We start from the raw sequence: 15271 nt of genomic DNA on the forward strand, positions 1-15271 counted from the left end.
TTCCCAAATGTCTACTCAGCCTGTTCACAAACTTCTCAGCTACCCTCTCATCCTTGACCTTGCCAACATCCAGCCTCGGCTGGGATGGTACCATTCTCCAGGATTTAAGGTGCAGCTTTAGAGTTGCTACAACAAGCCTGTGGTCAGTATTGAGGAACTGAGCACTCCGGTAGACCCTGCAGTTCTGGATCATCCTCCAACGACCGTCAACGAGGACATGGTCAATCTCGTTTGCCACACTGCCAGCGTTGGAATACCAAGTCCAGCGATGAGCTTGTGGGCGCTGAAACCATGAACCGGCCACCCTAAGTCCATGACTTCTTGCAAAGTCAAGGAACTTATTGCTGTTCTGATTCATAGTTCCTGACCCATGGGGACCAACACATGTCTCATAACCATCCCTATCAGTTCCAGTCGATGCATTGAAATCCCCAAGACTAGAAGTGTATCTCACCTGGGGCACTGATCAACCACAGACTGGAGTGTGACGTAGAATGCATCTTTCACGGTGAGATCACTCACCTCAGTTGGAGCATAGACAGAGACCAGGGAAATGACACCTAAGGAGTGACGAATCCTTAGTCTCATAATACGCTCGTTGACCGGTGTTACCTCAATTATCATTGGGTCAGCTTATTGGACACAGCTACAGCAACTCCTTGGGTATGGTAACCATCAGAGTGAACAGACCAATAGTAGGTGTAACCACCTACCATGATCTCGCCGCAATCCGGTCTCCGAACCTCAGAGAGAGCTGCAATCCCGATGTCCAAACGCTTGAGCTCAGATGATAACAGAGACAGGTGATCATCCTCTCTTCGAGATAGGACATTCCAGGCACCCACCCGAAGGGACCGCCTCAGGTTAACCCAAGGAGACCGCCGTCTGGTGGACGACACCTCAGCACCACTCCGACACACTCTCCTGCAATCTGACCCAGGGATGTTACCCCGTGGTTTCCCTCCTATCATCAAATATTGGGGGTCCCAAAGGTTTTGCCCCAATCCCATCATCTGGTGATCTGCCCTGCGAAGGGAAGCTGCACAGGAGGTACTCCCATGGAGTGGGTTTTCAGATTTTTTTGCGTTTTTGTGTTTTGCGGAATGAAGGGTTTTACGGTGACCGGAGTGCAAATCCTGCCACCAACCTCCTAATAAAAAGTAACCCAACTGCAGGAGGACGTCCGCAGACACAGTTGGGCACTAGATATGGATGGCCGTTGGCTCACAAGGAGCTCCTCTGCCCTTTGACAGGTTTTGTTTTTAATCCTGCTGGGTGTCCATATCCAAACACCCTCCTCACCAAAAAACCTGGTGTGGGAGACGGTTTAGTCACCGACAACCGGACCATGGAACAGGTTAGTACAGGTTTACATGGTACCTGTAGCAGGTCACAGATCGAACCTGACAAATCTCCACATGCAATATGTTCTCCACATGTATCTGGGATCTCCACATGCAATATGTAGTCTTGTGCTATAATAAACCATTATAATTTCTTTAGAACACATGCCCCGCCTCATTCCCGCCTCCTGTGAACTGTCTCGGCATTTTGGCAATCCCTGTGGAGAAACCTAAATTAGGATAGTGACTCTTGTTGTTATCGACAGACTGATGGGGTACAGATTCTGTCCGGAGAAGGAATGCGCTTCCTGCTGGAGCACAGCCTCCATTAACTCTGCTATTCTCGAAGCATATTGCTTCGGCGTGGTGGGGACCGCATTGGTAAGAAACCCATCGTCGCGACAATATTGACTCCTTCGTGAGCTTGATGAGATCACCAAAAAAAAAAGGTCATTTCCATTCCAATAACTCAGTTTACAGTATGCAATCACCCACAAGTTCCTAGACATGTCTTAATTTTTTAACAAAATACTGATATTATATTTCAAAACCATAAAAAGTAATTATTTGGATCTATGTAACAAACTCCTTACCAAAGAAGCCCCTGGTAGCCACGTTACGGTAGGCGTTTGAGAGATCACAGCCAGGCTGGAAGTGTCCATTATTTGGGTAGAAGTCTGTGTGTGCTACAGGTTGCTGAATGCCAATGCTGAGGCCAAGGCTTCCTCGAGTGAACGTGTGAACAGCATCCACAAACTCTGCGTCATCAATCGATAACCGCTCAGACTCTGCCTTACCTTCAAAGCCTGGGCCTGCTGGGTCCATTCCTAGCACACCAAGCAAAGGAAGGTCAGAATAGGTAACATTGTTTTCATTGAATCACTTAACACATTTTCTTATGCAAGAGATTTGATGTATGGCAACTTGAGTATACCATTTCAAGGAAAAGAAAGGATTTGTCTGAAGTATTTTAAGATAGCAAAACAAATGCAAGCAACTACAAAGCATCTCAAAACGCAAAGCCCGTCCACGTCTTGCTTTGTACTCGAACGAAATTTGACGAAAATGACAGTTAAAATTGTACATTTTATTAATTTGTGTTCTCCACAATCTCATAATAGAGGTTTGTTGAAGATTTGATGACAAGATCTCAATTGGTAAAAATGTTACGGCCTGGACACACACGCTGAATCTCAATGGTAAACAAGGATTTTGATTGAAGCGTTTATGGCTGGTCTACCACTTCACTGATGATGTCATCCATACAATCCTTGAATCCAAGGCAGTAGAATGAGATGTGCCAAGTTTCAAATATTTTTTTTCCGATCAGCGATTTCAGATATAATGTTTTTATTTTTATTTTTTTAACGTTTAATCCAAGATGGCTGCCATACCACGTGACCAGTGCTGTCACAATTATCATTAAAATATTCCCCACGGGAGGTTGCTTTTACCCTGAAAATGTTGTGTCAATCGGACGAGTGGTTGTTGTGAGAGAGAGAAAAAAATAAAGTTAAAAAAACAATTGAGCAAAAAAAAAAAAACTTTAAAAGGCCAAAAATGGGTCGAAAAATAATAATGATAATAATTAATAATGAAAATTATTTTAACAAAATTATTAATTTGCCTTCTCCATATTTCTCATAATAAAGCTTTGTTGAAAATTTGATGACAAAAGCTCAAATGGTTAAAAAAAAAGTTACGGGCTGGACAGACAGACAAACACACAGACACAAGTGATTGCAAAACCCCGTCTTCCGCTGCGCGGGGGACGGGCTAATAGTCCGCCTTGTTCTACATGTATAACTTCGCTAATAATGCATAACCAGGTAGCACGTACAACGATGACAGACGCCATCCATCCATCCATCCATTGGGACCATACTCTGTGCAGAGCGTTGGTGCTACCTAAGCGGTCTCCTTGGCTATTGGGCACAATCCTGGACGGGTCGCCACTCCGACACAGTGTACCAGGAAGCTGGCACTCATTTTGTCCACCCCGGAAGGATGACAGGTCGAGTTAACCCCACCTGGTATTAATTCAACAGCCGAGTGGGATTTGAACTCAGGACCCGAGGATCCAAGGCTTGCCACCCGAACCATTAAGCCAACACCAGCATACACAGACTCCATGGCTTGATGTTTATACCCTTCAGGTCCTTATTGAGAGCTTTATTTTCATGCTAAGTAGATAAATAAACCCAACAATAATGCAGAAAAACAACCACTCCCCCCCCAGTCAAGATGAAGAAGAGAATATTTTTTTTCTGGGGTCACAGCAATCACCCAGCACCCCAAGCTGAGTCTGAGACAAATCTGTTTCTGGAATCCCCTTGAATGGGGCAAAAAGGAAGAATAATTTGAAGTTGGCAGTCTCATGTGGTTGCTGTTGTTTATTATCAAAAACCTCCAAGCACGAGCACCGATATTCACCTGTACATACAACGCACCTACAATACCCCCAGTGATCTTCACACTACACATAGCAGACATAAAAGGATGCAACACAACCCCCTTCCTCCCCCCACCCCCCCAAGCCTTTCCTTTCCCCCAAATTGTATGCATTTTTATTGATAGCTCATGATGAGAATGATCTAATAAGCCGCCATTACCTGTAATCCTTCCGATTTTGCCAATACTGTTCAAATAGCTCCCAGCATAGCCAGAAACGTGGGCTCCAAGGCTGTACCCCAAGAGGTGCAAGTGCTTCAGTGGGTAATCAAAGTTTTTCTGAAAAAAAAGAGGAACGAACAAAGATGAGATTGAACTTTGTTGTTTTAACCCAGAAGTTTGAGCCGTTTAACCCGACTCCACACATCTTAAACACCGTGCGAGTTCTTCTCGATGTTTGCTTGAAGAAAAAGTGCCACGTTTTGGCTTTACACACAAGGTTCCAGATGCTCATGGTTTCATACACCTGTGGTAAGAGAAATGGCACAATCTGATCCACAATAACCACTAAAGGGAGAGCAGGAAGTGAAATGGGTGAACAAGAGTAGGTGAGCTTGTAGTGGGCTGCACGTACACATTGGAGGACCTGCGTGCGTATGGAATGGACATTTATTTGTGGAGGAGAGATTGAGCACGTACGTGCAGCGACTCGATGAGGGATGCGATGTCTCTTCCCACACGTGCGGTGTTAGCCACGGCGATGGGGTAGTGCTGCTGAGCTCGGTGTAACCAGTCCACCACAATTACGTTGGAATGTTTCTCCTTCCTGTGCAATGCATCTACGAGCCGTGAAACCCACATCTCCAGGAGGCCAGACATCTGGCAGGCGTGCGGGCAAGGACATCGATAGAATCATTTGATATTGCACTTGAAATACAAAAAAAAAAAACCCACAAAAGAACAAAGAAAATTAAAAAAAAAAAAAAAAGTAGCCTATTGTACTGTATGAAGGTAAGATAAATCAGACAGGTTGAAGCAAGCAAGGTAGATAAGGAGATGGAATCATGCAGAAAGGCAGTTGTCTACGTGCTCACACCTGTGTGAATTATGCAGACAAACCTCTCCATCCACCCTGTCCTCTCCTCTCCCCTACTTACCCTCCACCATCCATATTGTCCTCTTCTCTACCTCCTCCCCTCCCTCTACTATACCTCTCCCTCCCACCACTTCCTCCCCCCTCCGCTACTTCCCTCACCTCATTCACCTCTCTTTTACCCCCCTCCTCCCACTCATTTTCTTGCAGATACACAACTCAGTGCAAAATACACCATCTGATTTCTGTATATTAAATACTAGAAGCACCTGGTGCCCATGGCAGCAGGCAGGGTGGTTGTGTGATTATCCTTATCAAAACCTGTAATTCAAAACACCTCTCTGCACTGGAAAATGTGGGAACAGGAATACTGTACTGTAAAGGGTGGGGACTTGTATGACCCTCTCCCACCTGAAGTGAAGCGACACGGTATACGCATTTACATGGAGAATTTGCATCCCCCTACACCCCCCCCCCCGGGACCACAGACAAAGATAAAAACAACCCTATACATTAATTGGGTTCATGCTGATCCTATGTAGCAAGTCTGGATGTAATCAGACCAGAACTGTGGGAGTAGCGTGACACACGAACACACAAACAAACACCAGTTCATGAATTATATAACAGTAAGGATTTCATATGCAGCCAGTGGCTACTGGTTGCATCATTGCTGGGGGCACGGCTGTGCCGCTGATGTAGTGCCTCTTGTTCGCAGTAAGCTGGTACTTATTTTGACAACCTCGGAAGGATGACAAGCTGAGTCACCCCCCCCCCCCCCTGGTGGTATTTAACGATACGACAGGAGCTCAAACTCAAGAACCTAAGATCTTAAGCCTGCCACCTTCACCGTTAGACCAACACCAGGCTTACCATTCGATATGATATACATTGATGGGGGAAAAAAAATAAACATTCAAAACAAGAGCGAGAATTGCTTTGTAATACATGTCCCCTTCTGATGTGACGTTTTCTCATTCCAAAAAGGGGCATAACTGTGAAAAATTGACCAAACCCCCTGAAACTCGAACTTGTTCTGAAACTTATCATGATGAAGCCAGGTACCAAGTTTCAGTTGAATATGTTCGAGGGTCTGGGGGAAAAAAGTCGGAAAAACAAAACCACAGGTGGGACGGCCGGACGGACAGGGAGCAAACCTATAGTCCCATCCGATGAAACTGGCAGGTGACCAATATAATTGGAGAATAAAAACGAGGTGTAGGTGAGAGGAAGAGATCTCAAAAGGCTCACGCACCTAACCCACCTATACTGGTCTCGAGCCAGCCGTACGACGAGGCCGTTTATTTGCGCGAATCCCAGGCGATTCGTCTCAACATCAATGGGACTTTGCCGAAGGGTCGTCTCACAATCAAATCTGTACGTCACGTACGATGCTTGACTGGGAATCATTTGAATCACCCAAATATTACCCTGAAATCGGTGGCGAGAACAGATTCTTCTCTCCGAGATAATCTCCCAGAAATTTACTCAAGGCTGTGAATGTCACATTCATGGTTCTTACTCATTGAGGACAGGCAAGGTTATGGGAACTGAGCAGTTCATCCAAAATAAAAATATATATTCTAAATATAAAAAGCCAGATGAGATTTCTGCACATTTGACGTCTGCACGAGTCAGGATCAGTCAGACGGTATTTGTAGTTGTTCGCTTGTCCACCATCAGAAAAGAGGTATATTTGATGCATTCAAAACTAGAAGGGCACTCTTCGACGTCACCGTGTCACCAGATATCCTTCTGGCCACATTATTACATCACATAGCTGCCAAATCATGTGAACTATGACGTCATAGATGGAGAACCATTTGTGACTCATTGGATAGGCGATCATACCTGAAAAGTTTCGCCTCGATCCGTTTAGCCGTTTCGGAGAAGATTTTTGGTTTTTATGGCTGAAGAATGTTATAATTGCATGTGTAGAAAAGAAAAATATGGCTGCTGAACCATGTGACTGATGACAGCATCAGTCCCCCCCCCCATCCAATGTAGCCCAAGATGTCCCCCCCCCCAAATTTTCATACTGATCGATAAAGTGTTCTACGTATGCAATAACAAAGCCACTATGACATCATCGAAAAAAACCACTTATTTCCCATAGGGAGTACTTCATACGAACCAAGTTTCAATATTTTCCATGAAGCGGTTTCGGAGATACAGAGGTCCAAAGTTTTTCCTTTTTTCTAACATTGGTTGCCACACCACATGACCTATGACATCATAATTATCATTAAAACAAATCTACATGAGTAGTCGCACCTGTCAATCAGATAAGCGGTTGCAGAGAAAACAGAAAATTAGCATGGACGTACGTACATACGTAGAGGCAACTCAAAACCAACTTGCCTCCGGCGACTTCGTCAGCGGGGGAATAAAAAATACAAACAGTGGCATTTTAAACACAAAAGATGAAAACGCGCTTGATGCTCACTTGGAATTTGGTGATCATTTATAAGCAGCACGAGGCTGCGGGGTAGCATCATTGGCTGAGGGCGTGGCTCTGCCGCTGAAGCAATGCCCTCTGCTGGCGAGGGTGGGAATTTGTAATTTGTTCCTGGTGCTGGCGATAGCTCGCCGACTCTTTGCGAAGGACACCATGGGATCTTTAACATCCACCAACTGATGCCAGCAGATGGCACGGCCGTTTAACGTCTATCCGAGGGACGGCATACACATTGATGAATCACCCTGCCTGTGAAACACCACGATGACAGTTTATAGCTGGGTCGGGATTCAAACCCAGGCTAGACAGCTTACAGACAAGTGCGTTTCCCTAGCTGGGTCTCTCGGCCATGCTGTCAGCCCATTTTTGGTGATCATTCAAATGTATTAATCATCGTCGAATAATCGCCCAGCAGACTGCTTCATTGGTCGGCCATCTTTAGACTTAGAGTGGTTGATAAAACACCAGCAGCTAACAACTTACACTTGTAAAGCACCCTTACAATAAGGGCAGCAAAGCACATCAATGGTGCACATGTACTTCCAAAGAGAAGAAAAGAAAATGAGAAAAAAATAGAAGCAAACACAAACCAAGAAGGAAACAAACGAAACAGCTTGGGAGAACAATAGAACAAAGCAGACCTTGCTTGTTAATAGAATTCCTGTTGTGGATTAACCCATTCATGGGAGAGAAACAATCAATTGGAGAATCCTCATCCGAAATGAAAATCAAGCCAGATACCTACAACTTGGTACCTGTGCACGAGTTTCAAAACAAATTTAAACTGCGAGCAGTGGTGCAGGGGCCCAAGCCTCCCTTGGCCAACACGATGAAATTCCAAACTACATGACCTATGACGTCATCGTTAACAGCACATATATTCCCCATGGGTACTTGACCATATGTGCCAAGTTTCACATTAATCAGTTGAACGATTTTTAAGAAGAAGATTTAAAAAAGGTGTTCACCTTTGATCCAACATGGTGGGCAAACCACGTAACTGATGACTTCATCTCACAAAACATTTTAGCACCATGGTTTGTCGATCGTAACCTGAAAAGTATCAAATCGATAGATAGGAGGGGGGGGGCTGTGTTGGGGGTAGGAGAGCCAGAACACCAGTGGGTAAAGAGGTCATAAAGGTCTTGGATTTTCTTCTTCCTTGTCATACACCCAACATGTCCACCAGGTTTCATCCCAATCCGTCCACACCTTGTTGAGATATTGTGTTATTTATTGTGTTTGGCCCGATCTCTCAATGGTGAAGAATCATGAAAAATTCTAGTAGTCGGATCCGGATCCGGATCTTCAAGAAAATCTAATCAGTTCGTCCTTGTCACACAAAATTTCATCCAGATCCTTCCACAACTTTTTGAGATGTCCTGTGCACAAATAGAGAAACAAACAGACAGAAAGGGGTGAAAACATAACCTCCTTCACCTTCGGTGGAGAAGGTAAAAATGGTGTGTGCTGCTATCTTGCTTGAGGTTCAGTGTTTAAACGGTTAAGAGCATGGACAATCCCCAACGGTTGGCATCCATGGGGAGGAGGAAATTCCGGTGAGAAAAGCAGTGCCATTGTTGTGAAAAAGATTGTTGTTGGTACTCAGAGTGCCCTGGGAAGTGACAGCACGCCCCCCCCCCTTTCCAAGCTCAGTTCTCTGTTCTGTTCTTGTGTATGGCAGCTTGGCTGCCAGGTAGCTATTACTTCTTAGAACATGACTGTGCTGCTGATGCTGTGCCCCTCTATCAGTACACTGCTACTCATTTTGCCAACCACAGAAGGATGACAGGTTGAGTCAACCTCACCTGGTGTAAGTTCAGCAGCCAACAGGGCTCAAACTCAGGACCCTAGGATCCCAGGACCCAAAGCAGCCACCCTAACCACGAAGCCAACACCAGGCTCCAAGCTCAGTGGTTGTGTTTGTCTCATCTGTATGTCCATGTGTGTGAGATGTGCGAGTCGCAGTTCCATTATGAGCCTTAGATATTATATTAAAAAATAAAATAATTAAAATCCCCAGAAATGGAGATCTCTGTGGAATTTACAAATTAAATAAAATAAAAATACCCAAAGAGGAAATGTTCAAGCTTAGCATTTTAAGCATCCATCTTGAACACTCGTTTCTCTATTGAGAAAACGCGTTTTTGATCCAAAAATAATTGTTTTTTTAAACCCACAAAAGTATAAAAAAGCTAAACATGTACTCAAGTCCAAACACCAAAGCACACAGTAAGATTTGGCCAAATGACACACAACATATAGAAGTGGGAGACCCGATGGTCAAAAATCAACGGTCGTGCAATAAACACACATTGTGACCGAAAGCCAGAACACATGGCTGTACAAGCTTACTCGTTTATCTGGTGAGAATTGACTTTTTAATCAAAAAGAAACATAAAGAGGTTTAAAAATCCAAACATAAGGACAAAGCTTATTTTGTCCTTCAACTCCACTGATGGTCTCCTCACCTCCCCTCTCCTCCGGTCTCCTCTCCTCCAATCTCCTCCCCTCCACTCCACTCTCCAGCCCTCCCCTCCACTCTCCTCTCCAGCCCTCCCCTCCACTCTCCTCTCCAGCCCTCCCCTCCACTCTCCTCTCCAGCCCTCCCTCCACTCTCCTCTCCAGCCCTCCCCTCCACTCTCCTCTCCAGCCCTCCCCTCCACTCTCCTCTCCAGCCCTCCCCTCCACTCTCCTCTCCAGCCCTCCCCTCCACTCTCCTCTCCAGCCCTCCCCTCCACTCTCCTCTCCAGCCCTCCCCTCCACTCTCCTCTCCAGCCCTCCCCTCCACTCTCCTCTCCAGCCCTCCCCTCCACTCTCCTCTCCAGCCCTCCCCTCCACTCTCCTCTCCAGCCCTCCCCTCCACTCTCCTCTCCAGCCCTCCCCTCCACTCTCCTCTCCAGCCCTCCCCTCCACTCTCCTCTCCAGCCCTCCCCTCCACTCTCCTCTCCAGCCATCCCCTCCATTCTCCTCCACTCTCCTCTCCAGCCCTCCCCTCCACTCTCCTCTCCAGCCCTCCCCTCCACTCTCCTCTCCAGCCCTCCCCTCCACTCTCCTCCACTTTCCTCTCCTGTACTCTCCAACCCTCTTCTCCACTCTCCTTTCCAGCTCTCCCCTCTCCTCCACTCCACTTTCCTCTCCTGCACTCTCCAGCCCTCTTCTCTACTCTCCTTTCCAGCCCTCCCCTCTCCTCCCCTCCACTTTCCTCTCCTCCACTCTCCAGCCCTCTTCTCCACTCCCCACTCCAGCTCTCCCCTCTCGTCTCCTCTCCAACCCTCTCTACTCCTCTCCAACCCTCTCTACTCCTCTCCCCTCCTGTTCCTTTTGTTCTGTTGCATCCTGATCTGCTCAGTGTTCTATGTCTTCCACGACCCTCGACTGTATATAAAAAGTTTTAAAAAGCTAACCGTGCACTTTAACCCCAGAGGCCAAAGTACAGGGCGAATCTTTTCAACACAATAGACATGCAGCTTGGCACAAAATGCCAATTTGCATGGTTTGCAAGTTTACTTGTTTCGACATTCAGCGATAATTAGAAAGGCAAAATCAGATTAAAATACAGAGGTTCCTGGAATTCTGTGTATTGTTGGACACCACATAACCTGTGTGGTCCCAGGAAGCAAGGTGAAGCAGCACTCCTCATCTACAATACCCAAGTTGACATACATTTAAGAGTGAAGATGGGATGGAATTTACAACCTGGCATTAAAAAAAATATTTATAAACTTATGAAAAATATTTAGAAAATATCCAGGCCAGTTTACAGCCACGTGGACATGTGCCATTTGCCAATTTTGGCTCATTCCCTGTAGATTCCAATCAATCATGGCAGTTTGTTATCAAAGCTCTTCAGTTCGGACACAATGACTCAATCGTCAACAGTGGTGCAAACCAATCTTGTCCTACATAAACTATCATGAAGAGAGGGAAAAATTCAGCAAAATCTGGAAGCACTCTTGAGTGCGTTTTAGCAGTTATAATTTTGCAATCATAAGTCGACAAGGAACAATGATAACTCCTAAAAAGGGGGTTTATTGAAAACGTTGTACAATATGTAATCTCCCTCGTATCAGTTTGTTTTGTAATGACAGAATAAAGACTTGGCAGAAGTTTTGAAAAATGCCACCTTTCTGTCCCTTCACTTCTGCACGTCCTCATCACACCTCTTCCTTTTCTTTTCTATCCTATCCCTTACTTTTTACTATTAAATTAATTTCTCTCCATCCCAATTACCTTCTTTAGGGTTAGGGTTAGGGTTAGCTGTTAGGGTTAGGTGGGGGTGGACCTGTCAAACGAACGTTTCAAAAGCTCTGTCGGCTGGCTGCTGTGCGGTTAGCGGTGTATCAGGTGAGACCGCGGGAAGCAGTGGGTGTTTCTGTGTTGTTCACAGACTACAACTGAGCAAGTTTTCCCATTTAATGATGAAATGAAAATTTAAATTTGAGATGTTGTTCAGCAAATATATTACCGAACACGAAAAAAAGAAGAATAAAACAAGTGATTGTTCAGTTAAAAAGTAAAAAATAAATAGAACGGCACTTGCAGAGAGCATCGTCTCACCTCGCGCATCCATTCTGAACAAAAATACCATCGTGAACTGAACACACTACTATTATGGCCCATATACCCGTATCATCCTATTACGTCACATAGTTTCTGCACATGGGTTATGAATGTCACAAATTAAAATAAAAACACATCGGGTCATGCATCTGATACATGAAGTTTCAGACTTTCCAGAGAAGAATTTCAATTCAACCAATCGTAGCTGGAATACCACTTCACCGATGACATCGTCGCCATCACTCTATATACCCCAGTGGGGGGGTTGATGACATACGCCAAGTTTCAATTGTTTTTTCCTTGGGCGATTTTGGAGAAAATGAAGTCCAAATTTTTTTCCTTTAATCCAATATGGCTGCCATACCATGTGACCGATGACATCAGAGTCAGCAATAAAATATTCTCCATGGGGTGAGTCCCTCCTATGTTTAAAGTTTTGCATCGATGTTTTTAAAGCCACAGCCTTACTAATCACCGAATGTACAGTATTGTCTTGTATGACCCTCAGGAAGAGACATTACACAAAGAAAAAGGTCAGAGTTCACATGGTTTTGCACCATCTTCTTAATAGCGAAAGTCTGTCTGTATGTCCGTTAACTACTCCGAAACCCGTTAAATGATCAAAACCAAATTTTCAGGGTATACTCAAGGGGGTCCCTCCTCAGGTTTTACGCGAAATAATTTTTCAAAATAATTGAATTTTAACAAATTTTATTTTTGAATTTTGGGGGATTTTTCATCAGTGTTATTCTTTGGGTTATTTCTCCATTGTGGTGGAGCAGTCGCATCACTTTGTCTGGTAACTACTCCAAGCACCAGGACCATAGTTAGATAGGAAGGGAAATCCTATTAAGAATGTATGAACCAAATTAGAATTGTCTCCCTTTTATTAGAGGTCCATGAGCAACTGGATTATTTGATAATGTATGTTTTTCAGCAATAATGCATAAACTTCACCCACCTACAAGGTGGGTACTCTCTGCCAGTTCATACTAACAGTGGGTGATGATAAAGGTTCCTTTGTTGTCGAGGAGAGATAATTGTGTCTGCATGACGTGGACAAAGATGGGGAAAACTACAATCCTCACCGACCATCCATGTACAATCATGAACGTCTTTGCAGTGACGTTGAAACTGCAGAATGTTATCGAAGCAGGGTCCTTGGTGAATGTGCAGCCATCGGCATCTGGATCGTTTCGTAGGCGAAGGAAGAACTTGGTGTTCTCAGCAGCTTTTTCTGCCGGAGTCTTCCCAATGGACAAGACGGAAAACAATTCTGCAGCATGGGCATGGGGGTACAAAAATGATGCAAGTAGCTTCATATCACAAATTATTAATTATATAAGGTTCATGAAGGAGCTTGTTGCACATGTATAACCTGTAGGACACAGACATTAGGAAACATCAGTGTACATTTACACATACAGCATTCCAGGAGCAATAAGAGCCAATGGACATCATGAGCTGTGTGGTCAAACTGCAATGTCAAACAGGAAAACCGACAACCTCGTTTTGACAAATCTTTGACTACTACTACTTCAATGGTCTCAATTTTACCCATCTTGTGGGGTTGGCTGGAAAACGTTTTTGGCCCAAGTCTTTCACTAACTGGCTGTTCAGGTATGACGTTCGACTGAAGGTGTTGGAAATTTGAATTTGTTGAAGGTGTTCGCAAAAGACACCTTGGGATCTAACGTCTGCCAACGACCGGTGCTGCATCTGCATGGCAGATGGGTCATGCGGCTGAACGTCCTCCTGATGGACGGCACACACACTGATGCGAAACACCAGAGTGGTAGTTTATCGCTGCGTAGAGATTCAAACCCAGGCTAGTGAGCTTAAAGACTATAGCTCACATACCTCTCAGATATCTCTATATCTCTATATCTCTATATCTCTATATCTCTATATCTCTATATCTCTATATCTCTATATCTCTATATATCTCTATATCTCTATATATCTCTATATCTCTATATCTCTATATCTCTATATCTCTATATCTCTATATCTCTATATCTCTATATCTCTATATCTCTATATCTCTATATCTCTATATCTCTATATCTCTATATCTCTCTCTCTATATCTCTATATCTCTATATCTCTCTCTCTCTCTCTCTCTCTCTCTCTCTCTCTCTCTCTCTCTCTCTCTCTCTCTCTCTCTCTCTCTCTCTCTCTCTCTCTCTCTCTCTCTCTCTCTCTCTCTCTCTCTCTCTCTCTCTCTCTCTCTCTCTCTCTCTCTCTCTCTCTCTCTCTCTCTCTCTCTCTCTCTCTCTCTCTCTCTCTCTCTCTCTCTCTCTCTCTCTCTCTCTCTCTCTCTCTCTCTCTCTCTCTCTCTCTCTCTCTCTCTCTCTCTCTCTCTCTCTCTCTATCTCTCTCTCTCTCTCTCTCTCTCTCCTGATAGCTCCAAAATTATGATGAAAAACAAATGCAAAGATAACTTTGGTTTAAAAAAAACAAAAAAATTGTTCTCAAATTGAATCCACTAAGTAAATTGTAAATGTAGAAGGATACATCCGTTGAGCTGCAACATGTATCCAGGACATGTGACAAAGTTTCCCATGATAAGTAATCAGATTTGCTGAGCTTTTGTTTACTCGGATTGGCCAAGCTTCCAAGGTCAAGAGAATTTGACAGATGACTACACAAATGAGAAAATGCTTTAATGCTGCTGGAGAGTGGAATTTGAGGAACGCAAACTCCGTCGCAAAGAAAAAGGTGAAAGGTCACATGTGGTTTTCACCGTTCATTATAACATTGACATTCCAGCAGTTTGGTTTGCAAATATATTTCTGCGGTTATAGCAATGGACCCCAGGGTGGAGCATTCAACGCATAAAGGGATTTCCAAGTAAGACACATCATGAGTAAATGTGATGAGCCAGGTACCTTCACCCTCTTATCAGGATTTTCACGGTCAAATCGGGATTTCATGTGATACGGTCAAAAAAAAACAAAAAACGAATAGTCATATTTTCATCAAACTTTGTAGAACTTCTGAGGACCAAGGACTACTGATGCCCTGCAAATCCCATCAAAAAATACATATTTTAAGTCGGTCAATTTAAAGATCAAAGGTAATTAATTACGATACCGGAATCGATACTTTTGACTTCTTCTCAAAGAATATTCAGCGATTTAGATGTAACTTGGTGGGAATCATCTCTGCATGGTGCTTTCACAAGTTTGTTCAAACCAAAGGCTAATTTACATATTCGTGGGTCATCGACTCCAACCATTGGTTCCATGGTTCTACCAGGTGAGAGCAGGGGCGTTGTTGCTATTTTTAAATGTTCCAACAGGATGGTGCAGAGGTAATGTTAACCTGGAGGCTAATCTAGGTTTGATTACTATCCCAATTATAAACTGTCACTGGTGCTACGCAAGCTGGTCATTGCATGAACAAATGCTTCAGCCTTCG

The 15271-nt window shown here is 44.2% G+C and overlaps 1 protein-coding gene across 1 annotated transcript in view; it reads right to left on the reverse strand.

Moving 5' to 3' along the window:
- Nucleotides 1-15271, reverse strand: part of LOC147015167 (lipoprotein lipase-like) — a 46883-nt gene that overhangs the window by 14364 nt on the left and 17248 nt on the right. Inside the window, exons 3-6 of the mRNA XM_085849697.1 lie at nucleotides 12937-13124; nucleotides 4434-4613; nucleotides 3956-4073; nucleotides 1937-2170 (exon numbers count right to left, since the gene is read on the reverse strand). Coding sequence (XP_085705823.1) covers nucleotides 1937-2170; nucleotides 3956-4073; nucleotides 4434-4613; nucleotides 12937-13124 — 720 coding nt within the window. The remainder of the gene's footprint in view (nucleotides 1-1936; nucleotides 2171-3955; nucleotides 4074-4433; nucleotides 4614-12936; nucleotides 13125-15271) is intronic.

The sequence above is a fragment of the Eptatretus burgeri genome, chromosome 12, assembly GCF_056783735.1.
Source record: "Eptatretus burgeri isolate ZD-2024b chromosome 12, Ebu_testis_v1, whole genome shotgun sequence".
In the NCBI taxonomy this organism is placed as follows: domain Eukaryota; kingdom Metazoa; phylum Chordata; class Myxini; order Myxiniformes; family Myxinidae; genus Eptatretus; species Eptatretus burgeri.